Consider the following 27,282-nt stretch of genomic DNA (forward strand, 5'->3'; position numbering starts at 1 on the left):
GAGTAAGCAGGAATCCTAACATGCTTCACATGTTCCCTTACTGTGATTAATTTTGGTTATCAATAACAAATATGCTACAATAAATACTCATTAGAACATAGAAATGTGTATTACTGAACTGAAAGATCTTCAAAATGAACTTTATTTACTCCTGGCTGAGAATTTGCTGAAAACGGCAATTTCTGTCCTTTAAGGAAATAATTTTCCTTTTTTTTTTTTTTTTTTTTTTTTTTTTTAAATCATTTGGATCCACACTGAAATCTGTATATTTCCAGCAGGAAATACCAGGTTTGGTGGGAAGACAAACAGAGGAGCATTGTTACTTTTGGTCTGTTTATGGGATTTGTTAACCAACAAACACACAAAAAAAGAATACAGCCAACCTTATTTCTTGAGATATTAAACACTTTCAAAGTTGAGCCATTTTCCTTGACTGTTTACTCTAAACAGTTGCCTTAACAACATATGTAAATGACATATTCAAAAAAAGCTATTTATTAGTTAGGAGACATTTCACTAATAACCAATAAGTGGTAATAATATGTTAATTTGTCAAATTTTTGGTTTATCATTAAAAAAGTTCATCATCCTGTATGAAAATAAGACAAAGAGAAGTTGTCCATTAAGCTAAAATACCTTGCAGTTTGTGGTTTCACTCACTTAAATATGAAGATTTGCTGCTTTGCTCTGTTTTTGTTTACTCTGATTTGAGGTTTGCACTGTTGGCTGGTCAAAATAAACAAGTGTGTTAGGCACATACTGGGCCACCTACACATTACATCTACGGGAACTGCTCGGCTGTGGAAACCCATGTCATGAAGCTCCCAGTGCACAGTTTTTGTGCTGATGTTAAGGCCAGAGGAGGTTTATAACTCTGCAGTTACTGAGTGAGGCAACTTTTACCTTCCTCATCACCTGCTGACCAGTTTCTATTGGTCAGCAGTAGAGAGTGTTCTGACCTACTGCTGCACGGTGTGGTTTGCCAGGTGCACAGGAAAGAACAGAAAGGACCTGCACCGGGTGGTGAGAGCAGCAGAGCCTGTTATCAGTACAACTCCACCCTCCTTTGGTGATATGCACACTAGCCAACTCCAAGGAAAAGCATTTGTATTATCAAGTCCAAAACCAACAGATTAAAAAACAATTTCTTCCCACTAGCAGTGAAAAGCATAGCCCCTTCTCCCCTCCCTAAGACTGTGAGGTAAGAACTGGAAGTTCAGTTTAAAAAGTTGCCCTCGTCTCTTGTACTGTCACACCCCTCCAGGTCACACTTTCATTACCCACATGAGTATTGGAAGTCTCCCAGTAGGACAATGGAGTCACCAAGTCCCATTCCAACATTCCACTCAGAGACCCCAACAGGCCATGTACTCTAAACTGTCATTCGGCACATAAGCACAGATAACATTCAGGACCCATTCCCTGACCCAAAGGCACAGGGATGCAACCCTCTTGTTCACTGGGGAAAAAGCCCAGTGTGCAGTTTCTGAACCGGAGGGGGATACAAGTAAACCCACCCCTGCTCACTGCCTCTCACAAAGGGCAACTCCAGAGTCCAAACCCTCTCCAGGAGACTGATTCCAGAACCCAAGCTGTGCGTGGCGTTGAGCCTAACTACATCTAGCTGGTATATCTCGGCCACAAGCAACAGCTTAGGTTCCCTCCCCACCAGAGTGGTAGGAGTTCATGGAAGAATCTGGTCTGTTCTATTCTATCTTAGACAATACGTGCCTCAGCACTCAGTGACCACGCTCTGTAACTTTATGTGGCATGACACTTTGTGGCTGACTTGCTGTGGTTAATAAACGCTTCCAATTTGCACTTTGCAAAGGTGCTGATGGTTGCACTTTGCAACATTCACTTACAGCTGATGGTGAAAATCTAGGAGGGAACAAATTTCATAAACTGACTTATTGCAATACTGGTCGAATTTGGTCAGCTCTTTAGAGCGACCCATTCTTTCACAAATGTTCATAAATCCAGACTGCGTGGCTAGGCACTTGATTTTATGCACATGTGGCAATGAGATTGAAAACACCTGAGATCAAAGGCTTAGAGGTGTGGCCCTTTTGTCCATATACTCTATATTTAAAAAAAACAAAAAAAAAACAAACAGGTTTATCAATTATAGCCATATTGTCAGTAACCTAGTCCATACTTGCTCCAGCTGTGGTACGTATTTATTTAAAAATTTGTTTTTAAGCAATAGGAATGTTCTTGTTTTTTAAGAAATAAAATCTTTTGGCAGCATTTTATAGTTTCAATGTTCAGTGAGTTACTGACTGTTCCTTCCACTGATAAACATCCATGTAAAAAGGGGAGGGGGTCTGTTTACTGTGCTTTATATGTTGAACTTCTGCACTCGTATTTACGGCTTCATAAGCATAAAACCCAGAGAGGACATTATTTGTCTCTGTCTGGTGTGTTAAAAATTTAACAAAGTGTTGTATATGTCTGATTTTGGATTGTAGATTAAGCAAACAACTGAAAATAATCTTGGTTAAAACTTTGGCTTACACCACTGAAAGTCATGTCTGGAGTGATATTTAGATATCTATTTCCAGGTCCTTCAAAACAAACACAGACAGACCCCAAGTTTAGCAACAGAAAACATTCGTAGGCCCAATCAGTTGCTTGAAAACAGTCTCAAAACTTTCCTCTGTCTGTTGTATGCGCATGCATCCACATGCATGATGGACAGACCTCCCGTTCCTCTGTTTTTCTTCCTCCTTCTCTGCTCTGGCCGTTGCTTGTCTAACCAGGAGATATAAACTCTACTGTTTACTCTCAGGGCTGGTACAGGGCTGTGTCTGGGCTTGACTGAGAGAGATAGTGGAGCCTGTAGCAGTTCAGGCTCTTCGCTCAATGGGAGCAGCAGAGTGCAGGCATGCACAGCAGTTCACTGCCTCATAACTTTTGTATGCCAAAGGTCTTTTCTGTCAGCGACAACCTGTCAAACCAGCCACCAGCATTAACACTCATGAATGTCAGCACTAAGCCTTAACTGTGTTGATCCTGTGTGACTGCGCGCAGTAATGTTTCATTACTGTAAATAAAAATGTTATTTCTTTAAAACAGGAATAGGATAATCATTATTACAATAATATTTCAACACAAATACTGTTAAACCATTTCTTTTAGTATTATTTACTCAACAGTTAATTTACTTACTAAGGTTGTATTAAAAGTTTGTATTTACATTGAATTCATGTAATAAGTCAGTAGCTACAGCTGCGTTTGCTCAAGCGATTAAAAATGTCCTGTTATTGTGAAGGTTTACACAATAAGAAAGCTTTCATGTTGGACTAAAAGTTAAAGGGACATTTTTTGACATTCTTGAGGCTCAAAACCCTAACACATATTTTGGGGGAAATGGTTGTAATTATCCGTTTCTTTTGAAAAAAACCAAATATGTAATTTGTAAACCTAAATTTAAGGGGTACCGTGTGAAGTTTTAGACAGAAGTGTGAAATGGCAAAATTTTTCAAGTGGTTTCCAGTTTTGTGTGTGCTGTGCACCTTTTCAAAGACACAGACAATATCTTAAATATATCAAGAGTTTGGCAGGTTGTGAACAATGTCCAAAAAAAACCACAGCAGTGTGCTGAGAAAAGGAGAGTGTAAAAATATTTCTAGCATGTATATCATGGTCGTGTGGTCTGTTTATACATGTTATGGTCTGTTTACACTAAATGCAGATGAAACTAAACTAAGAGATGCAAATTCACGCTCAGTCCCTGTGATAAAATATATCAGCTAGGCAGAAAAATTAGAAAAATTCACACTTGTAGCTGTCTAAATCCAGCCTGTCAGCTGTAGTGTATTCACCTGACGCCAACAACAGCCAGAAACGGAAGCTTATTATAGCCATTTCTGGGCAGCCAGAGCTGAATGATTGAACTTTGCTTTTATGTAGAGCGGGCTTAGGAAAAAAAGTGATTTCTTAGGAAGTTCTGAATATATGTCACTGTCTCATATCTTCAGGACTTCTTGAAGATATGAGACAGTGAAGAGAGGTTCAGTAGCTATTGGTTGTACTTAACGTCTGCCTCCCAGGCTCTGTGTGAAGTCACATAGAGTAGACATCCCTTATAACGTCATCTCAAACATACAACTCTGATTGTGAGCACAGCAGCTCCACTCACCTGCTGTTGAAAGCTGCTGTTTGTAGGGGAGGCAGCCAATGAAAAGAAAGCTAGCTTAAAAGGAAGAGGAGCCAAAGCAGCTTGTTTAAGATAGCAGATGAATGTTCTATTTGAACTGTGAATCATGGAAAGCTACCCTAATCAGTCCAAATAAGGAGCATGAAATAAGCACAGTAGTTGTGAGGAACGAAATGCATTGAGTATGTTTGTTAAATACTCTGTATTTACAAAAATATTCTCTCCCCATCCAAATCATTGAATTCAGGTGTTGCAATCACCTCCATGGCCACGTGTGTATAAAACCAACCACATAGGCATGCAGACTGCTTCTACAGGTGTTTGTGAAAGAATGGGTCGCTCTCAGGAGCTCAGTGAATTCCACCGTGGTACTGTGATAGGATGCCACCTGTCCAATCGGAAAACTTCCTCACTATTAAATATTCCACAGTGAACTGTTAGTGGTATTATAACAAAGTAGAAGCTATTGGTAATGACAGCAACTCAGCCACGAAGTGGTCGGCCACGTAAAATCAGAGCACAGTCAATGGATGCTGAGGTGCATAGTACACAGAGGTCACCAGCTTTCTGCAGAGTCAATCACTACAGACCTCCAAGCTTCATGTGGCCTTCAGATTATCTCAGCAACAGTGTGTAGAGAGCTTCATGGAATGGGTTTCTATGACCAAGCAGCTGCATTCAAGCCTTACATCACCAGGCACAATGCAAAACATCAGATGCAGTGGTGTAAACCACACCGCCACTGGACATGGAGACATGTTCTCTGGAGTGACAAATCATTTTTCTCTGTCCAGAAATCTGATGGATGAGTCTGGGTTTGGTGGTTCCCAGGAGAACAGTACTTATCTGACTGCATTGTGTCAAGTGTGAAGTTTGGTGGAGGGGGGGGGGTTGTGGCGTGGGGGTGTTTTTCAGGAGTTGGGAACAGCCCCTTAGTTCCAGTGAAAGGAACTCATAATACTTCAGCATACCAAGACATTTTGGACAATTTCATGCTCCCAACTTGGTGGGAACAGTTTGGGGATGGCCCCTTCCTGTTCCAACATGACTGTGCAACAGTGCACAAAGCCAGTCTATAAAGACATGGATGAGTGAATTTGGTGTAGAAGAACTTGACAGGGCTGCACAGAGTCCTGACCGCAACCTGATAGAACACCTTTGGGATGAATTAGAGCAGACTGTGACTCAGACCTTCTCATCCAACATCAGTGTCTGACCTCACAAATGAGCTCCTGGAAGAATGGTCAAAACTCCCATAAACTTACTCCTAAACCTTGTGGAAAGCCTTCCCAGAAGAGTTGAAGCTGTTATAGCTGTAAAGGGGTGGCCAACATCATATTAAACCCTATGGATTAAGAATGGGATGTCACTCAAGTTCATATGTTTGTGAAGGCAGCCAAGCGAATACTTTTGACAGTATAGTGTACATGTCCTGAAGCTTACAGATAATGTCTTTCATATTTAAAAAAAAAAAAAAAAAAAAAAAGATTAGCCTTTAATATATTAACTTTTTCTTTTTGGTATGTTCCCAGGTTGTGTGTGCTTGTCCAGGACAGCTACGGGATGTTCAGTGTGGTTCAGCTCCACCCCCTGCCCTGTGAGGATGACCTCAGCCAGTACTGCCAGATGTGGCAGGGGAAGACCTGCATGCTGAGAGGCATTAAAGTGGTGCAGCGGGTCACACGAGAAAGGTGAGACCCACATTCTCCTTTTCACCTTCTTCTTCTCTTCTCTTTATTAAATCTTGTCACATTTTGCAGTACTAATCACATAATGACCACACATTAATAACTATATAATGTAGAGCCTCCTTCCCATGTATTACCCCTTACCATCTGTGCTGTCATTCGGTTCTAGCAAAACACACTCAATATTTAAATTTGAATGACTTGTAAAACTAAAATAATTCAAAGTAATGGTGTACTTTAAAAAAAAAAAAAACCCTAACTTAATAACTGACTAAAACAGCAGCACGTGCACACACACACACACACACACACACAAACAAACACATACAAACTCCTCTTCACCTTTTTACCTAACTTTCAGTTCACAGAAACTGGAGGGAGTTCAAGCTACGACTGATACCCGTCTTACTTCATAGGTTATCTTGTCTCACTCCTTAGCCATTAGGGACAGACAGCCCTAGGTGGGTGCTTGTGACAGGTCTTTTTATGAAGTGCTTGTGAAGTAGCCTCGGGGCTATCCATCCACCATATCTATCTATCTATCTCTAACTCACTCACTCACTCACTCACTCACTCACTCACTCACTCACTCACTCACTCTCTCACACACACACACACACACTCTGACTGGACTTATTTTCCTTGACTGTCCTTATTTTTAAAGGCATTAATGTGCACATTTTATAATACAGTGAGAACTGGCTGTGCTATGGCTATGTTCTGCCAGCAGTGTGACTGTGTTTACATGTAAAGTGATACTGAGGTGCATGCTCAGTTTTCCTTGTGAGTTTCCATAGTCAAGATCCCAGATTAGAAGCAGTTAGAAGAACTGACATGGGTAAATTAGGAACTGACTGGGGGTATGTTTACATCCTTGGTATTTTCAATGCCATCGCAGCCTATAATTTCTCCAGAGGGTGAGACTGTGGTGAGACTGTGATGGATGGGCTATCTTCAGTGCTTGTAAATGGGGTGTTTTATTAGCTCAAGTGGCAAAACACATGGGGTTACTTGAATTAAATCAGGCATGTCTTTCTGAGAAATTGTGACTACTGGACTTCTAAGCATATCCTAGAAATCATACCTTAAAGTGGACCTATTATGCGCTCCCTTATTTTGCTTTGTCATAAATATCTGTTGCAGTGGTGGCTGCGTATGTACAAGTAATCTCTGTGAGCCAAGCGCTAAACCTTCAGACTCCAAACACTTAGTTTTAGACCATTTGTTTAACTCTTTGCTCTGTGTGATGTCAGTGAGAGTGGATATCCCTAATATGGTGGGCTCAGGCATGCAGCTCTGCAGCCCCACCCACCTGCTGTTCAAACCTTCTGTTTGTGAGGAGCAGAAAGTTGGTTTAAATAAAGGGGGTAGGGAAGTAAAACAGCTTGTTTCAGACACTGAATGAACCGAGGGCTGCCCAAGGCCCAGGATAAGAGAAATGAGGACTTTTTGAACTGTGAATCATGCAGTGATACTTGAGTAAAGAGAAAGGATATAAAGAGAATAAATGAGCATAACAGGTTCCGTATATATATATATATATATATATATATATATATATATATATATATATATATATATATATATATATAATATAGTCTACATTCTTCTATCTTTTAATTAGTCTCTGCACTGTATATTTTGTAATTTTGTAATATTGTGCTATAGTTATAGCTCTAATATCTCTGTATATTTGCAATTTGTATACTTGTATATTGTCTTATAGTTTTTATACTTATTTGTTTTTTTTTTTTGTTTTTTTTCTGTAAGCACGAAGTACCGCAGCAATTTCCTAATGCTGTGAACCTGTTCACCCATATGGCAATAAAAACCTTCTGATTCTGATTCTGATTCTGATGGGTATAAAAGTATAGTTATGAATCAGATGAGAAGATGCATACCAGTTTAAATATGAAGCAAGTTGTTTAAACTAGCTTAGCACAAAGACTGGAAGCAAGAAGATAAGAATAAAAAGGTCTACCAGCACCTTTGATGATCCATTTACAACTAGAGGTGATCTCCACCCACATCTAAATCAAATATGTTTATAGTCTTTCTGAAAGAAGTGAAAAGTGGGATTGATTTGGAAACCCATATGTAACACTCAGACCATAAATCCACATTAAAACAAACTAATTAATACCTTTGAGATAACAGGACTCCAAGAAGTCACTGGTAAATAGAGGACTTCAGAGGAGCTAGAAGCCCGTGTTTTGTGTTTAGAATATTTATTCTAACCTGAAATAACAGGCTCTTGGTTACAGTTAGTTTTTGGCCAAACCAGAAATATCTGAAAGAGTTTTAAAATGTTAAATTAGATGGAGATCAGTTAAATCTGCAGCTCGCTTCTTAGTTAGTGTGCAGGCGCAGTTTCCATGCTTTCTGAAAATGCACGTGTTGCTGTCTTGCCAGATGTTAGATGAGAAGGTTAATGTGACTTTCTCGTCTCTACATTAAATATCAGGCTACATCTAGAAGTGGTTTAACTTATCTTAAAAACAGCAGAGGCAGGCTATCAGTTTCCCCCCTTTTATCATAGACTGAGCTAACGTCATGTTATTTAAGAGACAGATATGTGAGTGTGATCAAACCTGAGCATGAAAGTCCATGTCCCTGAACAATAGTGAAATATTCAGTGACAGTATCAGCCTGGCACATGTGTGAGCAGTGTGGGTTGTCATCGTGGGAATGATTGATCACAGGAAGTAAGTGGCTTTTTTGTTTTTTTAATTTTTGGACACATGCCAGCAAAACGAGAGAAAATGTGTAACAATTAGTTGGCACCCATTAACAAAAGACACAAAAGTATCACTAACCCACACCACTGCAGCAGTTGCCCCGTATCACATACAGATACTTGTACTTTTTGTTAAACAAGTATTCTTGTTTGCAGTGTCCCGAATGAGACCTGTTAGCTTGTCATTACTCATCCATAACCAGTCCTCGCTGGACTCGACTGGGCTGCAGAACTAGTTCCACACAAAGAAACTCTGTGATTAGAGGCTGACTAACAGGTTGTTAACCACTGGCTGATATGACAGCTCACACATGCATGAGTTAGCAACATACACACCTAAGAAGAACTCATTAGGGGCTTCTTAGAAGAGAGACAAAAGAGCAAGAGATTGACGTGATCTGCTGGAGTTGCATCTTGATGTTATCCCCCTTTTCGGATATTTAGTCCATACTTGGAGTTTGACGTCACTTAAACATCATAAAACATATCCAGTTCGATCCTGCTTCAGTCTGTCATTCCGGTGATTAAGACTGTGGTGAGAAGCAGCAAATGTCAGTCATCAGGAATTAAAGTCGTGGACAATTTGTGTCGCTTGTAATTGGTTTCCAAATCTTGTTATTTCTGCGCCACAATGATATCATAATTTGCATAGGGTGTAAACGTTCCCAACCTTTAACCTACCAGTAAAAACTTTGTGTGTGGATCTCCTCTCTGCCAGTCCAAGCATGCTCACTGTTAATTCTAGGTAATGTTAGAACAAGCTCTGGGTTTTAGCAGAAAACCGTTTCAGTGGAAGTGAAACTGGCTGTGAAAGCTCTCAATCTCCCTCATTCACTAGTTTCACCCCCCACCCCCCATGTGTCCCCCTTTTCACTCTCTCTCTCTTTTTTCTTTTCTTTTTTTTGTCTCACTCTCAGGAGCTCCAGGCTTTTCAGCTTGATAGACAGCCTGTGGCCCCCAGCGATGCCTCTTAAGGATCATGGAAACTCACTTAGTATGCAGAGTGTAAGTTCTCACTGTAGAGATAATACAGCTAAGGCCTTAGAAGAAGAGCTGAAACCACAGTTAACTTGCTGATTGTTTTGTTGACCAGCTGATCAGACCTATAAAATGCCCCAAGGCAGCATTAAAATTTTTGATATGTGATAATTGTATTTTTTTTTAATGTATTGGTATTTATTCATTTATTCATTACTCATTTCCCATTATTTCCAATATAGAGATTTTTTTGGATGTCCCTGAAGGAAATTTTATTCAGACCCAAAACAAAGTTCCCTGCAGTAATAAAATATTTTTTAAACTTTTTTTTTTTTTAACCCAAGTATAGTAAATGTTTTTCTTAATTCAGTGGTCAGAAATTAGAAGAAACATTTCCTCAAATAAAGCAGAAATAAGTTCAGAGTCAAGAAAAACAACAAAATAACAAGTGATGCCAGGCACAGCAAACCTCGCCCCTGCAGACGTTTTAGCTGGTTTGAATCTTGTTCAACTCACAAACTTGTCACTCTCCAAACACTGAATCACTGAAATAACACACAGGTACTATTGTCCATGCCTATGATTTTCCAAGGTTTCAAAACTTGAACTAAAATAGCTTTCACTAGATAGTAATTTTCCATTTTTGTAAAAGCTTTTATCTCTTATAATGAAAAAATTTTTTTGATTTTTTTTTTTTTTTTTTTTTGACTTGACTTGACTTGACTTGACTTGACACTGACCCAATTATGGCAAAAAATGTAATCAGGTGATCAGGTGATCAGGTGATCGGGTCACTGGCCATGGTGCATGCAAATTTGGCATGAATTAGATGAGTAGTTTTGCTGTAATAGTGACAAACAAACAGATAAACATACCAAAAACAATACTGTTTCCCCCCCTATTGGGGTGGGGTAATAATCAAATAATTAATTTACTTTTGCAGTCATCACAACTGAAGCAATAGAAATTAAACTGCTTTAATATAACTGAAGCATATAGTTGATATCCTGATCCGTCATTTGTTTCTCTTTCCTCTCATGCTCACTCATTTAGAGATGCGAGGTGATGCATAGCTAAGATGTTAGCATCTAGCTGCCTATGTGAAACCTGTGGTAGAGGTTTCTGTGACAAGTTTGTCCAAAGAAAATCACAGTCAGAGTAGTTTAATTCTGTGAATCCACAACAACTTGTTTAACTGCATTTGTTTCATCCTTGCTTGTAACACTTGTAGCACAGATAACATCACCATTCTTATCCCCACCCACTGACTAAACTCTGCTTGGTGATTGAGCACAACACCAGACCTGCTTGAATCACTTATAAAATTTGAGATGTGGGCAGTGGTTCAGAAACCTCTTTGAGTGTGCAGTCTCATTTTCAGCCTTTTCTTGCAATAAACCAGAAAGGGTGAGGCAGATCATTTTAACAGAGGGGAAGTCGGCATGGTGCAGCTTAATTAATTTAGATGAAACAAAATTGAATGTTGAAAACATCAAATGGAGAAATCCACACAGCAAAAATCACAAAATGTTTTTTCATTTATCTGCTTTGGTCTCAATGTGTGGATCTCCCAGGGACATATGAAGACAGTAGCTCACTGAGATCTGTATCCACAGGAAAGCAGACCTTTGGCTGCAGCTCTGAGTTTCTGCTACCTGCTCTCAGGCCAGCAGGGCTCTGTGGAGCCCAGCGAGGATCAAGGCACTTCCCCGCTTTACCTTCAGCCTACAAAACTAACCTTACGAGACATACTGCAGGTGAAGAGTTTCTCACAGCGTGCACACAGAAATTTTCAGCAGATTGAGATAACCTATCTTCAGCAGGTTGATTCGAATCATTTTTCTTTTCTTTTCCTTTTTCAGAGCGAGACAGAAACCTGCCGCTGCACATTTACTGCCACAGTTTTATACAAGAGAATTCAGGTACTTCTATCTTTATTGTCACACCACAAAAGGAGCGATTTTAATTGGACCTCAGTTAAAGAACAGAGGAAACACTCTGCCCTCTGGAGCTCCGCAGTCTTCCTGTTGAGATCATTTGAACTCACACTGATAAGCTCTGACGTAGACGGCAGTGTTCATATCGCCCAGTTTGTGACCGTTTGTGCGAGGCCTTGCTGTTCTTCACCATTGATTGGTGAGACCTTTAAACTTTGACCAAGATGAGATAACAGCTCAGATCAAAGTGGTGGACTTTGGCACACACTCACACCGCTGACACACAGATATTTAACTTTTTAGCGTTACTGCACAGCTTAAACAGCATTGTGTGTTGATTGATTCATCTTTTCATAGCTCTTTTTAGACAGTTCTTAGACAGAAATGACAAATCCAACCTGATTTCTGCTTTGTAAGCTTTTGTTATGTCATGTTTCCTTTAATTGGCCTTTCTAGGTCATTCTGTTTCTAAGTAATTCCCTGCATGTGTTCTTTACTGTCTTTGTGTCTTCTGCAGAACACTGATATAGGCCAGGGTGAGGTTTGGTTGGTGCTCACAGACCCGAGCCTTCAGGAGGAGCAGCCAGAGAGGCCATGCAGGCGCACTGTGGCTCTGCGTGTGAACACTTCCTGTGTGCTCACTTCCTCCGTCCTCAAAACACTGAATTCTCCCGCTGTGTGTCACATGTTGTTCAGAGATGCCATCAAAGAACATGGTAGAGCTTTATTTAGACCATTCAAGCATTATCAGTGGCCTCATGTGTGCAGAAGTCACTCTGACAAAGAGGGATAGCAAAAGATCTGCATTTAAAATTCTGATTATGAAGGAAAAAGCTTAATAAACTTAGTGTTGGAGCACTAGTAGGTATAAAGTAAAACATCCCTGGTGAGTGATTGCATTACATATTACACTATTAAACTGCTGCACGACTGAGTAAGTAACATTTTCCATCGCAGCTGTTTGACGTGGTATCCAGTAGTTCCCAACCAAATGGATGGGCCCCGTCAGAGGTCATACATCAGTGCAGTTGTGAGATGAACAGCTTTTTTAGGGCAGAATCAAAATGTGCCATAGATTCAACAAGTTGCTGGAAAGGTTTCACAGAGATTTTTCTGCGGTGACATGATCGCATCGCAGTTGCTGCAGATTTGTGAGCTGCAAATCCATGATGTGAATCTCCTGTTCAACCACATCCCAAAGCTGGTCTGTTGGATCTGGTAACTGTGAAGGCAGTTTGAGTACAGTGAACTCACTCTGGGCTAAGATTCTAGTTGTGTTTTTTTTTTTTTTTTTTTTTAAATGTAAACAAAATATTTAAAAAAAAAAAACACTAAATACAAAAAAACGGATAAATGCTAAATCTTCAAATGTTTTAATTGTTCCATAAACTCTCTCCTGTCATTATACGACTCCATATATCTGCACAGAGGAAGGAGCAAAGAGGACATCTGTGCAGATCCACACTTAAGTCTGTGCCACGCTGTTGCATTAACTCCTGAGTGCAATGCTAGGTTGCCCCACCCTTTGCAAGGTGCAGCCGTCAGGCCTTAGAACTGCAAACTTCGAGTTTGGTCTGAGGACCTGAATGTTTTATTTGAACAGTGAATAAATAGAAGAGTTAGTTAATGTAAACCAAGTTTAGAGGGAAAATGTTTGCGATGAAACTGATAATCGCACACACAAAAATGTAAGTGACTCAAAATTATAGTTCATCCATCCTTCCATTCTCTTCTGCTTATCCTGTTCAGGGTCGGGGGGGCTGGAGCCTATCCCAGCTGTCATAGGGCGAAAGGCAGGGTTGCCAGCCTGTCGCAGGGCTAACACAGAGACACGAACAACCTTTCACACTCACATTCACACCTATGGGCAATTTAGAGTGGCCAATTAACCTAACCCAGTAAGTGCATGTCTTTGGACTGTGGGAGGAAACCGGAGTACCTGGAGGAAACCCACACAGACACAGGGAGAACATGCAAACTGCACACAGAGAGAGGGAGACAGCCTGGGCAGCAGTGCTAACCACTGTGCCACCGTGCTGCCCAAATTATAGTTAAAGAAAACATTTTTATTTCATTCAGACACATTTTCCATTAATGTGACTGATGTGGTTCTATACTATATGTTTGCACTCTTCGTCTCTCTTGTAGTAGGAGTTGCACAGAAAGTTGGATATCGTTGTGCAAAGTGTGAGCTTCCTGAATCTTTCCAGATGTTTTACACTTTTTTTTTTTTTTTTTAGTTTGTTTATATTTTTATTTCTTCCCTGGACAACTTGTTGGCTGACTTAATGTTTGGCAATTCATCTGTACACACCGGTTTGTTTGCATGTGTGAGGCTGTCTTGCTGGAAACTGCTTAAAGTAATGGTCACTCCTGCACATATGCACACACTGTTCGGAACTGCAGAGATATTCGAGTAAAGCCCAAGAATAGAAATATGGAAATGAGATGAATAATTCCACCTCAAAAAATCCTTGCATACTATTTATCCTAGTGGCAGATGTGTAGAATACAGAAGAGTCGCACACATTTGCTGATCTCTTGAACTCACTTTGAAGGTTTACAGCAGTCCGTTGCAGTACGGTGGCCCACTGGCTGTGTGCTATGGCTTTAAGTTTTCAGACAATGACACATTATTTGTAATTTTGCTTCTGCACACCTGCCCAGTGGATTCAAGGGGGTTTTACAAAATGTTTGCGTTAGGAATCACAGCCATTTTTATACATGGTCCTGTGTTTTCAGAGGCTCAAAATTAATTGAACAGACTAACATAGTTTAACTATCAGGATTGTTTTTGATACTTGGATTAAAAATCCTTTGCAGTGACTACCTGAAGTCTGAAACCTGTAGATACCGCAAAGTGCTGATTATAACAAATTATAACCTGGCCCTCTTGTTCTTGACTGTAACCAGTGGTTTGCACCTTGCTGTAAACATCTGCATTCCCATTCATGAAGGTGTCTCTTGAATGTAGACGTTGACACTGAGTTGCCTGCCACCTCGAGTGTGTTGTTGTTATTGTTAGATGTTGTGAAATTTGGTTTGATTTGTTTTTTTTTGTTTGTTTGTTTTTTAACCAAGGAAAGAATTTGTGATTGTGTACTTTACTTACTTCTGTGGTCTTTGAGGCCTTTTGGTGTTGCTGAGCTGGTCGGTGCGTTCCTTCTTTTTAAGAATGAACCGCATAGTTGCTTTGGCCACTCCTAGCTTTTGCTCCCGCTCTGATAGGTTTATTCTGCTTGTTCAGCCTGATGGTGACCTCCCTCGATTGGACTGATATCTCTTTTGACCTCCTATTGACAGATCTAGTGATAACTATAAAAATGCAAGCTCAACACTCGCTTTATTTGTCGTGGAATAATAGGGGTACCGACCTCACCTGTCCATGAAATTGCTTGTCATTCAATTGTCTGATTGGGACTGTGGATAAAAATATCTGTATTTCTTTAACAGTTATTCCAATACTTTTGTTAAACCACTTAAATGAAAGGTGAAACTCTGCACTTCAATCACATGAGCATTTGATTTAAAATTCGCTGTGGTGGTTTTACAGAAGCAAAACTGCAAAAATTGTCATTGTCCACAAAAGTGTGGGCCTAACTGTACTTGCATAATAGATAATATTTAACAAGTGTTCCTGGATTAATTTTTTTCTACTTATTTGGCTGAAGCCCACCTGTCAGATCGGCCATAGAGGCATGTAGTGCTTCCTTTTTTTCTTTTCTTTTTTGTAATGCATTTATTTGTATTTCCTGTCACTGGTTACTTGGTAATCCTGCATTTTAACGAGGGTAGCAGTTTTAGGATGAACACTCGTTTCTTTGTAGTGACATTTCATTTTCATCATCTCCAGGTGTCCTCCTCTGTGCGGAGCAGTCAGTTGTTGAGGTGTGCCCTGATGGTTGCCTCAAATCCACAAACCGGTCAGAAGTCCTTTTGCAGTTGCTGCCTGAGCCCCAGGCGAAGACCCTGCCCCAGCCTGTGAGACTGGATCCACTGAGTCTGGAGACCACACCCAACTCCCTCTGCATTCTCACAGGTCTGCTGCTGCCTTCAGCTCTGTCCTGTGGTTTTCCATTTAGCTCACTTCTTTCAGAACATGCCCAATGTGTGTTTACAGCGCACCAAGATGCTTTGATATGGCTTCAAGTGATTGCACTTTGTTTGTTATTCGCTGTCCTCAGGTTTCCATTGTAAAGGATTTTATGTAACCAAAAACATGAAAAATTACTGGATTCTTGTCCGTTCCCATTTCATTTTTCACTAAACCGCCTGCCTCCCCCGAAGCTTTAAATTTCTGGTGACAATGAGTTACAGTCTGAGGGAACATTGGCATTTTTCCCTCAATTGTTTTTTTTGGGCAAACAAGCAGTCTTGTTTCTTTTAGGGCTTTGTAATGTTTGCCAACAGCAGTTATGATCACCACCAGCTGCCACATCTGAAACGTAAATAATCTCTACTCTGAGTCTTAAACTAGCTGATACATACTTTAATTAAGCTGCTGCCACCAATTTCACTTAAGTTAAAAAGCTTTGTGTTGAAGTTTTCTTTGATTTTCTTTTTTTCCCCCCAATTATGTAAATGTGGTGTTAAAAAAAAAATAAAAAAGAAGACCCTTAAGGAGATAATAATCTGCATCTGCTGACTTCATGTCAGTGTGGAGGGCAAAGATCACACTGTGTTCTGGCCTCTCTGGCTCTACATGTTTGGTCAGATGGCTGAGTGAAAATAAAACAAACTTACTTCTTGCACTCGCATCTTCTGGAAATCACCAGTGGAAAAAAGGCTCAAAATGGAAAGTACAAGAAGTTATTATCAGGTTTGAATTCAGTATCCTGTGCAAAGTCCTATGTTTGTTTGTGGGGCTGCAGCTGTGGTTTTCAAGTGTGATGGTGTTTAGGCAGGGAGTACGTCTTTGCTGTATTTATCATTACAATCTCAGATAAGGAAAGGGATGTGTTTATCTCTTATACCCTGTCACAAGCATGCACACAAACTTATGTGTAGATAGTTTGTGGCTGTTCTTTTGGCTGAAAATATTAAGAAATGAAAATGAAATTATAAAAAGGCCAACTTGAAGTCTTGCAGAACAGTGCAGCATGCATGAATGTCCCTCGAAAGCGGTTTTAATGGTTTTATTTCCGTCTGCAGGTGTGATTGTTGGTGTGGATGAAAGCACGGCGTATTCGTGGCCTGCCTGTAATCTCTGTGGAAATGACAACTTAGAGCTGTCAGCTGAAAGGCCGTAGGTTCTCACATTTACCAAATTAACTTCATGTTTGTAATCCTTGCAAAATTATAATAGTATATTTGTGTTTTTCTGCAGTCAGAACTTTCACTGTGCGTCTTGTAAGTCTGTAGTGGATAAGCCGAACACAAAGATCCAGCTGGAAGTCTTCCTGACTACGTCTTCATTAAGAAACTGCACCATGAAGGTGAAGGTGAGAACAGCTCGAAAGGTTTTGAATTAATTCTGATCAAACTTTGTAGTGGGGTCACGTTAACAATCCATTAAAATTTGGCTTACATCCAATGATGTCTTCATGGTCAACTTGATGATTTATTGGTTGTAAATCAGCCAAAAAAAAATATAATTTAGAAACTGTGATTCTTACAAGTGTGGTATATATTGTCAACATATAAAAAAGTACCTTACAAAGATTTAAAATATGTCACATTAGACCTTTGACCTCTCCTTCAACGTTAATGGATTGATCTGAAGGTCAAAGTGATAATAATGCTATACAGAGTTATTTAAAACTGTTTCTTACTGCCATTGTGTGTATTGGCAACATATAGGCATATAGGGAATATATATGGGAATTCTAAATATCACATTATAGTTTGCATCCAAATATCATGTCACATCTTGGCCTCTGACCTCACTTTTACATTTCACATCTGCCTTTCTTTTAAGCTGACCTCAAAATACATATAAAATATAACTTATTGTTATCCATGAATTTTCAGATGTACCGTTTTACAGCAAGCAGAAAAAAATAGTGAAGCGCATTATGTTTTGATTAAGATGCCAAATTACAGTTATTTACTTGCATTCCTGAACAGAACAATTAGGTTTAGTAGTTTAATGTTATGCTCAATTCATTTCTGACTTCTCACAGAAGTCTGGTGTACCGGCTCAAATTTTGTATAAAAATGTGAATTCAGTACTACAAGACGGTTATAAAACTGCAGTAAGACTGAGTCAGTCTGAATGGGGTCAACTTGGCAATTGCATGCGATTTGTTTGTGGTTAATAAAGCAGTTAACTGTGAAAAACCAAAAAAATTTCAAATCTGTTGCAATACACAGAAATTCACATTCACTACTTACATTCAGAATCCAGTCAGAACCTCATAATTAACTGCAAAATAACATAGGTGCTTGATAACCCTGCTATATAAAAATTAGGGGTGGGACTTTAAGGCGTTAATTTCGATTAATTAATTACGGGGAAAATAACGAATTAAAAATTTTAACGCATTTTAATCGCACTTTGCACCGGAACGTTTCTCGGTGCACGAGTTCCAGGCATACAGATTATATCGACGCACAATGTCCAGATTCAGGGGCCGCATCGTTCGAAGGACCCGGCCCAGGTCTTTCACACCCCACGAAGACCGCAAAGGCCAGAAGTGTCTTCATATCAGCGTCACCTGTCCTCACCTCTGCGTAGCTCATGTCGCCTAGCAACGTGAGTGCGAAGCACAGCTGTGTAAAAGCAGCTGGTTAAACGGAGAATGAAATTTTCTCCTTTTTGTGGTTTAATTTTAATTCTTTTATTCAAAACAAGCTGTTAAAACAAGCATAACACATTTCAACATCAAGAAATACAGCTGAGCGAATGATTAATTTCAAACTATATTAAGTGAGACATTAATGTAGAATAAAACTATCCAGTTATGATGCTTAACTTTAATTTCAGGAGTTTGCTCATCACAGGAGCACTTCCGCCCTTTGTTGGTCTGTGTAGTAGACTGGTGGGAAAATAAACAAGATTTTCAAGTTTAAGCTTATGTATATTGATTCATTCATCAACCAAACTTAAATTAATATTTATCATGTTAATATTGAAATGTGATTAAAATGCGATTAATTTCGATCAATTAATTAGAAAGCTTCTAATTAATTTGATTAATTTTTTTAATCGAGTCCCACCCCTAATAAAAATATAACCAGAACACAACCAGTTGGCAGCCACTTGAGTCAAGTCCTCTATTGCAAAGATGAGTTGCAGACTTGCAGACTCGTGCAGACTGTAACACTCCCAACCCGTGAGTGACCACTTTTGATTAAAAGTCGATTGCACAGTTCACCTGGTGGGAGGCAACCTGTCTCCAAACAATTACATTGCACTCTCAGACAGACTGGTGAAGGTTTGCAAGTAATCAGCATCTAATTTATAAATGTAGATTGCCAACATGTTGCAGTCAGTCTGAGTCAGTGAGTGCAACTCGTCTACAAATCATCTTTGCAGTAGGGGACTTGACTCAACTGGCTGACAACTGATTATGTTTTATATAGCAGGGTTAACACCTATGACATTTTGCAGTTAATTATGAGGTTCTGGCTGGACTGAATGTAAGTAGCTAACGTGAATTTCTCTGTACCTAGACAGCAACAGATTTGCAATTTTTGCTGGTTTATGACAGTTAATTGTTGTATTAATACAAACAAATTGCATGCAGTCACCAACTTGACCCCGTTCTGGGATAGTTGGCCACAACTACTAGAAATTGGTCTCCAACAGCAAAAAAATGTAACTGACCTACTGGGAAGGTGGAAGGAAATGTGACTGAATCCACCTCCCAGCTCAAGGATTGATACAGATTATCTGGTTTGTTCAATTCAATTTGAGGGTATCTGTCTTAAAAAGTCTTAAAAAAGAACTGAAATGAGTTCCACAAAAAAAAGTCCCTCTGTGTCTTCAGTAGTTGTTGTTGCCTGCCATAAGACAGCAGCTTCCTCAAATTTTTGTCTATTATTGCAGAGAAAGTAACAGAGCTACAGCATCGGTCATATTAAATCTGATACTGAAAGCACTTCCTCATCTGATTCCTGCATTAGAATTTAGAACCATTTATGTCCACTTACTGCAGAATCACTTTAAAAAATAAAAGCATTTCAATGGACTAATTGCTGCCACAGATCTATGACTTACTGAGAAACAAACACACGTGTGAGATTAAAATGTTAATGTAGACATCCTCCTTAGTGACGTCTGTTATTATTTGAACAGCACATTATTAGGTATACACTGTTAATTAGTGAGCTTTATTTGTATAAGTCTCATGAACCATGCAAGAAACAGCATTTATAGCCTAAGCTAATTTGCAGTGCCCATCCTTGGCTGGGCCTTTGAAGTACAGAAACCGAGCCACACATGCACAAAATATATTAAGAAAGGCACTTTGGACAGAGCCAGATAGCTCTTTTCACTTGTTTCCAGTGCAAAGCTAATCTAGCTTAGCCTCATATTGACCACACAGGTGTGACAGCAATATCAGTCAAATGAGATGCCAAATATGTGGCTGTTTTAAGTGTTGAGCTGTTGCTTTAAGCAGAAAAGCATGTTTCATTTATTGTTTTTCCTAATATTATAATTTAGAACAGATCGGGCATCTGTCCTTGAGGAGGACAGTGGATCATCCCCGTGTAACCTTGGCCTTCTTTTGACTGTGGGACTCGTAAAGATAAAGTCCACATTCTGCACATTTAAAGGTTTAGCCCATCTGCACAAAGAGATTTTATTATTGAGAAGCTGATGTGACTTTGCAATCAGAAATCTAAGCGAGCTAAACTGATAAAGTTATCAGAGTTGTTCTTATCACCTGGCTGATCCGTTAACCCTTGGGAGCTGTCACTCAGCAGAGGGCACAGTGCAGCATTGGTTTTGGATTTTACAGCACTGAGGTGATGATTAAAAAGTCATTACTGAGTCCACGTCTTTTTAATCAGCTGCAGCAGAGGACGATCATGACCATCCTGAACGCCGCAGAGCTGGAGGGGAGTGAGGTGGGTCTTCTTATCAATATGTTACATAACTCTGAGCTCATCTGCAGAGTTCATTGATCTTCTGTCAATATGTGATGTGTCACTGTGATGAAGTCTTTTCTTTGCTGAGTAGGAAAAAAAACAAAACGTGCTGCTTATTGATACGGTTGAAGGAGTTAGTTTCCAAAATATTACCACAGTCTTCCTGCATGCACTTTTTATGCTGAGATGCTTTAAATATCCTCAAGAACCCACAGGTGGAGGAGCTATTTTTAACCAAGCAAAATGCAGTGTGCATTACTGTCTTAGATCACAAGAATTACTGTTGACCCAGTGTGAGTGCAAAGATCAGGGGGCTTGAGGACACTCGCATGTTCTTGTAGAACTATAAAGTTTTTTTGATGTATGGGGCTATAGAAAGGAGCAATTTTAAGTGCAGATTGCTTTCTAAATGCTCTACCCAAGTACCAAGCGAGTTAACCTCCCGGTTCAGTTCCCAGGATACGATGTGGAGGCTGTCTTGGGAAAAGAGGTGGGCCCCATCCCCGTTTACGTCCGAGTCATCACTAGGAAGCCTGCCCTCTGGATGGGCCTGGAGGAAATCTGCCTCTGAGGCTGTCAGGGCGAGCAGCTAATGATATCAATCCTCAGGCTTCGGCTGGCTCCAAGGATCTGCAACACTGGGCCTTGGTCTGAGCCAGTTTATCCTCCTCTCTTCCCCCTCCCCTCCGAAGGCCTCCCTGACAGCTTGAGGCTGTGCTGAAGAGAACAGGCTGTGAAGACACAAGGTCCTGTTTGTGTTAATGATATGTGATCTAACCAACCAGGGGTTGACAGCCCAAGGGTAGAGCAGTGGCATGCAGGCTGTCAAGCACAGCCCACGTGGTTCATTAACTGAGATTTTTGGCTTTAATTTTTTTCTTTATCTTTTTCATCCTGTCTCTGTATTTAAGATTACTCACTTTATGTCAATAAAGGTTTATTTTTGCTGACTCTGCTTTCTGTTTCCTGTTGCACTTCTTGTGTGTGTTTCCTCAAACATAAATCATGACATACAAAGATTACCCACAGACCAGGCAGTTCTGCAAATTTTCAGCGATTTTATTATAGATTCCCAAAAAAAAAAAACTTTTCAAGGTTTCATACAAACTATATAAAAGATCATGCTCTGGCTCTTATACAAAGTTTGGAATTATAAAACATGTACCATATCAGGTATAACAACATGTAAATGCAGTGGTAAAATAATTTAATACAAAGAAAATCCCACAAAAATATGGCAGCAACATCATATTTTCCAGTGCCATTATGGTAAGCTTAAAATACATCTGGTACAGATGGTAAGAAAACAAAAAAAAGTGTCTTGAGGTATGTCTCCAGAAAGTTCAGTTCAAAGCAGTTCACGAGTTTGTCACCGGCTCTCTGCACTCGTGGAGCCCGCAAAGCTGGAGCCGGGCATCTGTTTGAAGAACTCTCTGAGCCCGGTGAGCTCTCTGGTTAGCTGCTCGATGGTTTTGTGAAGCCTGTCGTTCTCGGCGCTCAGTTCAATCAGCTTATGCTGCATCTCCAAGTTGCGCCTTTTGGCTTTGTCCCTGCTTTTCCTCACTGCAATGTTATTCCTCTCTCGTCTCTGTCGGTACTCCAAGCTGAACCTGTCCACCGCCTTCTTCCCCTTTTCCCTCCCGAGCTTACGCGGCGAGGATTTGGCCGAGCTGACGGCGGAGATTGGCTCCGGAGTGGTCGGTGGAGTAGGCTGGCCCGTGGGGAGGCTGACGGAGGTCTGGGCGCAGGTCTCAATCTGTGAAGGCAGGGATGAAGACATGTCGCTATCACTCCAGTCGGACTCTTGCTTGATGGGTGCACTGAACATCCCCTTCCCCGGCGCGCAGTCCGCCTTCCTCTCTGCTGTGTAGGCGTTTGACAGCTGCTGCATGCCGCCGGGCAGACCGGAGTTCTGCATGTTGTAGAAATCCGCTTTCTCCTGCTTCACAGTGTTGAACAGGTCGAGGAAGAGCTCGTCGTTACACAGCTCCAGATTTGGCACGGTTGTCATGGACTCGATGTACTGGCTGAAGTCGATGGCGCTCTCGTCGTCATACATGGCGGGGGTGGTGCTCAGCTCCACCATGGTGCTGTCCTCCGCCGGGCCGTCGTTCCTGCTGCCCGGCTTGCAGACCCCCTGCTGCGGACCGCCCAACTTGGTGCTCTCGTAAAAGTTAGCAGGCTCCATGGACCAGCTCATGTTGCATTGTGGAGACACGCAGTGCGAGTCCAGGCTGTATATGTCACACATGAACCCTGCTGACTTGTCCACGTGGGTTTTAGAGAAAAAATAAACTTTTTTTTTTCTCTTTTAAAGTACCCCTCAGGTGTGACAGCTCTGTAGCGCGATAATCCCGCAGCAACTTCTCTTTCTGCGCAGGCGCTTTTCTGCCTTTTTTAATAAAATAAAAAAAATAACAGCGTACTTTGGCTTTTATCCCTGGGTGCTGACTGTCAGGCTTTTGTCATCACCAACACTTACACACCTCTTGTCACTTCTCTGAAGCAGCTCTACTTTCGCGCAGTGTTTTGTATCGTTTCAGCCCGCTGACGTCACACACGCCGCCCTTTCACGAGCCAGTCAGGGCCAAACGGCGGTCACGTGGTGCACCTTAACTTCCCATTTGAGGAGAGAGGGGCGTGCTGCTCATGCCACCCACTCCTTACTATGACTGTATGAATGGTGCGGAGTTGTTTACATAGTGAAGGCTCGGCTCTGGCTGTTTGTGAACAGCTTTCATTTAACAGAAAGTGGCGCAGGAAGATTTACTGGGGGTCAAAGAAGCAGGAAAAATATTCAAATACAAGTAAATGTCAAGAGAAAGGGAATTATACAAAATGTCTACATTTATGTCATATATGATTGGATTTTTAAGTGATGCTTTGATTTTATAATCCTTAGTTCATTTATAATGTTTGGGAGTTTAATAATAGGTAATAAAAGTGTAATAGTGGGAGAAAAGCCACCAAAACAAACACATTTTTTCTCTAATTAGCAGTAAATTGAGGTCTTAAACTTTCATAACAGTTCAGTTTATGATTGCATTTTTATATCACTTCATTTCTGACCTGGAATCGAGTTTTGTTTGCAGGGTCCAGTTAACAAAAGGTGCTATAAAGGAGGGGAAACCACCATGAACTGAAGGCAGCACGCTGCCTTTCTTACAGTCATTCATCCTACACTCATTCATTCATAATCTGTAGTGGCAGTACTGACATGCTGTTACAACATGTGTGGCAACTCATGCAGCACTGATCTGAAGCTACAAGGAAAAGAAAAACCACATCTCTAATCCGTTTTCAAAAGTTGAGTCGGCTTTTTGACACAAACCAGTTCCCAGCAGCTCTCAGAGTCACTGCTGTTTTGGAGTAGATGTACATGCAGCTAAACATGCTTCAAATAGTTTGTGTTTCATTGTTAAGCACTAATTTAACTCTTATAGTGAATGAGAAGGCCTTGAATTAGGTAAGGTGAAACACTTTAAGCTGATATGTATATTGAATATTATCCCATGTTTTCCGCTTAGGAAGTTTGCGGTTTTTTTCCCCTCTGGTGGCCCTTTCTGAAATGGAAACAGCACCACATTCTGGTTACTGTGTGCACCTGCAGACATTTTAAAGTAACACTTATGACCCTCACATGCTTTTATTACCGAATAATAATAGATACAGTTCTGTGAAAAACTCTTGAATCACCCCTCATTTCTTTATATGTTGCTGGGAAAGTGGGAACTAGGTGCAGTGATTTACTGAAACACGTGCAAACTTGCATAGAAATACTGTATATAAGGCAAAATCAGAGCTTGTACAATCCTAATGAGCTTTGAAAGTCAATATTTGATCTGACCACCTTTATTCTTCAACACAGCCTAAACACTCTCAGGCAGCTTTCTTGTCATTTCTTTAAGCAGTCATCAGAAATAGCTCTCCAGGTTTCCTGAAGGACATTCAAAGCTCTTCTTTGGATGTTGACTGCTTTTTTTTCTGTTCTCTGCCAAGATGATTCCACATTGCTTCAATAATGTTGAGGTCCGGGCTCTGGGGAAGCTAATCCATGACTGATAGTATTCCAAAATGTGTTTTTTCTTTCCAGGTATGCTTTTACTGCATTGGCAGTGTGTTTGGGATCATTGTCATGATGAAAATGAAGGAAGGCATTGCTAATCAGATGCTTTCCAGATGGGGTTGCATGGTAGATCAAGCAAGCTCTTATGGTAATTGTCGCCGTTCATAATTCCATCTATTTTGAAAAGATCTCCAACACTACTGCCTGAGATGCAGCCCCAAACAAAGACGGAGCCCCCACCATGTTTTACAGATGGCTGTAGATGCTCACTGTTGTACAACTCCTCTGACGACCTCCATACATACTCATGATTTGAAACAAATCTTTCAAATCTGGATTCATCACTCCATCAGACCTGTTCCCACTGATTTTCAGCCTAGTTCCTGTGTAATTTGGTCGATGAGTATGTATTTTATCTGGCAATAATGCAAATGACAAATGTGCATGTTTTCATCACTGTAACTGTGAGATTTCCCTAAACTTGTGTCTTAGCCTTCATAGAACTGCAGAAAGCATTTATTGTTGCATCTAGGAGAGGTGATTATCAATAAGATTTGTGGCCAGTGACACGAAGAGGCCACATCGTTTACTGGATGCTGTTGCTTTCCTGACCTCGGATGCAGTGCCTTACCTGAACCCCGACCTCCTTCCTGTCCCAACTGGTCATGGCAGATGACTGCCCCTCCCTGAGCCTGGTTCTGACAGAGGTTTCTTCCTGTTAAAGGGGAGTTTTTCTTTCCCACTGTCGCAAAGTGCTTGCTCATAGGGAGGAGTTTTGTAATTATTGAATGGTCTTTACCTTACAGTATAAAACACCTTGAGGCAACCGTTTGTTGGGATTTGGCGCTATATAAATAAAATTGAATTGAATCATTAAGGGCCACCCTTCCACTGAGACCAGTTCTGATGATGATTCAGTGAACAGTAGATGGATTAACTGAAGATGCTCAGGTGCTGTGTCAGGTCTTTGATCCATTTTTCCCATTTCTTGAGGACATGTCTTTGAGACACTGTTCATCTGCTGTAGTTTTTTTTTTTTAAGCTCAGCCACGTTTTTGTCCACCACTTGTCTATTTTCCTCATATTCATATCCGCTTCGAATGTCTGAAAACTGCTATAACATTCATTTAATGGACTGATAACATTCGAAGCGGGTGTTTTTATGCATAAATGATTCACATATTAGCGTTAAGTGACTTAACAAAAAATATATAACCATTCCTCTGAAAATGCTCAGGGACAAGGACTGGACTTACATTGTAAATGGAAGTACTTATATACACTGCTCAAAAAAAATAAAGGGAACACTCAAATAACACATCCTAGATCTGAATTAATGAAATATTCTCATTGAATACTTTGTTCTGTACAAAGTTGAATGTGCCGACAACAAAATCACACAAAAATCATCAATGGAAATCAAATTTATCCACCAATGAAGGCCTGGATTTGGAGTCATACACAAAATTAAAGTGGAAAAACACACTACAGGCTGATCCAACTTTGATGTAATGTCCTTAAAACAAGTCAAAATGAGGCTCAGTATTGTGTGTGGCCTCCACGTGCCTGTATGACCTCCCTACAACACCTAGGCATGCTCCTGATGAAGTGGCGGATGGTCTCCTGAGGGATCTTCTCCCAGACCTGTACCAAAGCATCCGCCAACTCCTGGACAGTCTGTGGTGCAACGTGACGTTGGTGGATGGAGCGGGACATGATGTCCCAGATGTGTTCAATCAGATTCAGGTCTGGGGAACGGGCGGGCCAGTCCATAGCTTCAATTCCTTCATCTTGCAGGAACTGCTGACACACTCCAGCCATATGAGGTCTAGCATTGTCCTGCATTAGGATGAACCCAGGGCCAACCGCACCAGCATATGGTCTCACAAGGGGTCTGAGGATCTCATCTCGGTACCTAATGGCAGTCGTGCTACCTCTGGCGAGCACAAGGAGGGCTGTGCAGCCCTCCAAAGAAATGCCACCCCACACCATTACTGACCCACTGCCAGACCGGTCATGCTGAAGGATGTTGCAGGCAGCAGATCACTCTCCATGGCGTCTCCAGACTCTGTCACGTCTGTCACATGTGCTCAGTGTGAACCTGCTTTCATCTGTGAAGAGCATAGGGCGCCAATGGCGAATTTGCCAATCCTGGTGTTCTCTGGCACATGCCAAGCATCCTGCACGGTGTTGGGCTGTGAACACAACCCCCATCTGTGGACGTCAGGCCCTCATACCATCCTCATGGAGTCGGTTTCTAACCGTTTGTGCAGACGCATGTAAATTTGTGGCCTGCTGGAGGTCATTTTGCAGGGCTCTGGCAGTGCTCCTCCTGTTCCTCCTTGCGCAAAGGCAGAGGTAGCGGTCCTGCTGCTGGGTTGTTGCCCTCCTACGGCCTCCTCCACGTCTCCTGGTGTACTGGCCTGTCTCCTGGTAGTGCCTCCAGCCTCTGGACACTACACTGACAGACACAGCAAACCTTCTTGCCACAGCTCGCATTGATGTGCCATCCTGGATGAGCTGCACTACCTGAGCCACTTGTGTGGGTTGTAGAGTCCGTCTCATGCTACCACGAGTGTGAAAGCGCCACCAACATTCAAAAGTGACCACAACATCAGCCAGAAAGCATAGGTACTGAGAAGTGGTCTGTGGTCCCCACCTGCAGAACCACTCCTTTA

General features: G+C 41.0%; 2 protein-coding genes across 2 annotated transcripts in view; one reads left to right on the forward strand and one right to left on the reverse strand.

The window, feature by feature from the left end:
• The window catches only part of spidr (scaffold protein involved in DNA repair), a 48,101-nt gene extending 26,608 nt beyond the window's left edge, over nucleotides 1-21,493 (forward strand). The window contains exons 11-20 of the mRNA XM_030751316.1: nucleotides 5,695-5,853; nucleotides 9,505-9,592; nucleotides 11,182-11,322; nucleotides 11,428-11,487; nucleotides 12,020-12,218; nucleotides 15,356-15,541; nucleotides 16,654-16,747; nucleotides 16,829-16,943; nucleotides 20,461-20,517; nucleotides 20,990-21,493. Of these exons, the coding sequence (XP_030607176.1) occupies nucleotides 5,695-5,853; nucleotides 9,505-9,592; nucleotides 11,182-11,322; nucleotides 11,428-11,487; nucleotides 12,020-12,218; nucleotides 15,356-15,541; nucleotides 16,654-16,747; nucleotides 16,829-16,943; nucleotides 20,461-20,517; nucleotides 20,990-21,109 (1,219 nt within the window). The 3' untranslated portion in view covers nucleotides 21,110-21,493. The remainder of the gene's footprint in view (nucleotides 1-5,694; nucleotides 5,854-9,504; nucleotides 9,593-11,181; nucleotides 11,323-11,427; nucleotides 11,488-12,019; nucleotides 12,219-15,355; nucleotides 15,542-16,653; nucleotides 16,748-16,828; nucleotides 16,944-20,460; nucleotides 20,518-20,989) is intronic.
• An 89-nt stretch (nucleotides 21,494-21,582) lies between these two features.
• Nucleotides 21,583-23,038, reverse strand: cebpd (CCAAT enhancer binding protein delta). Its single transcript, XM_030752459.1, has one exon. It carries the CDS (start codon nucleotides 22,787-22,789, stop codon nucleotides 21,908-21,910), a length of 882 nt encoding a protein of 293 aa, XP_030608319.1. The 5' UTR covers nucleotides 22,790-23,038; the 3' UTR covers nucleotides 21,583-21,907.
• Nucleotides 23,039-27,282: the final 4,244 nt, after the last annotated feature.

Source organism: Archocentrus centrarchus, chromosome 17, assembly GCF_007364275.1.
Source record: "Archocentrus centrarchus isolate MPI-CPG fArcCen1 chromosome 17, fArcCen1, whole genome shotgun sequence".
Classification (NCBI taxonomy): Eukaryota; Metazoa; Chordata; class Actinopteri; order Cichliformes; family Cichlidae; genus Archocentrus; species Archocentrus centrarchus.

What these genes read in the sequence shown, in the direction of transcription:
- cebpd (XM_030752459.1), bottom strand. Translation starts at nt 22,789, where the DNA reads ATGTGTGACATATACAGCCTGGACTCGCACTGCGTGTCTCCACAATGC.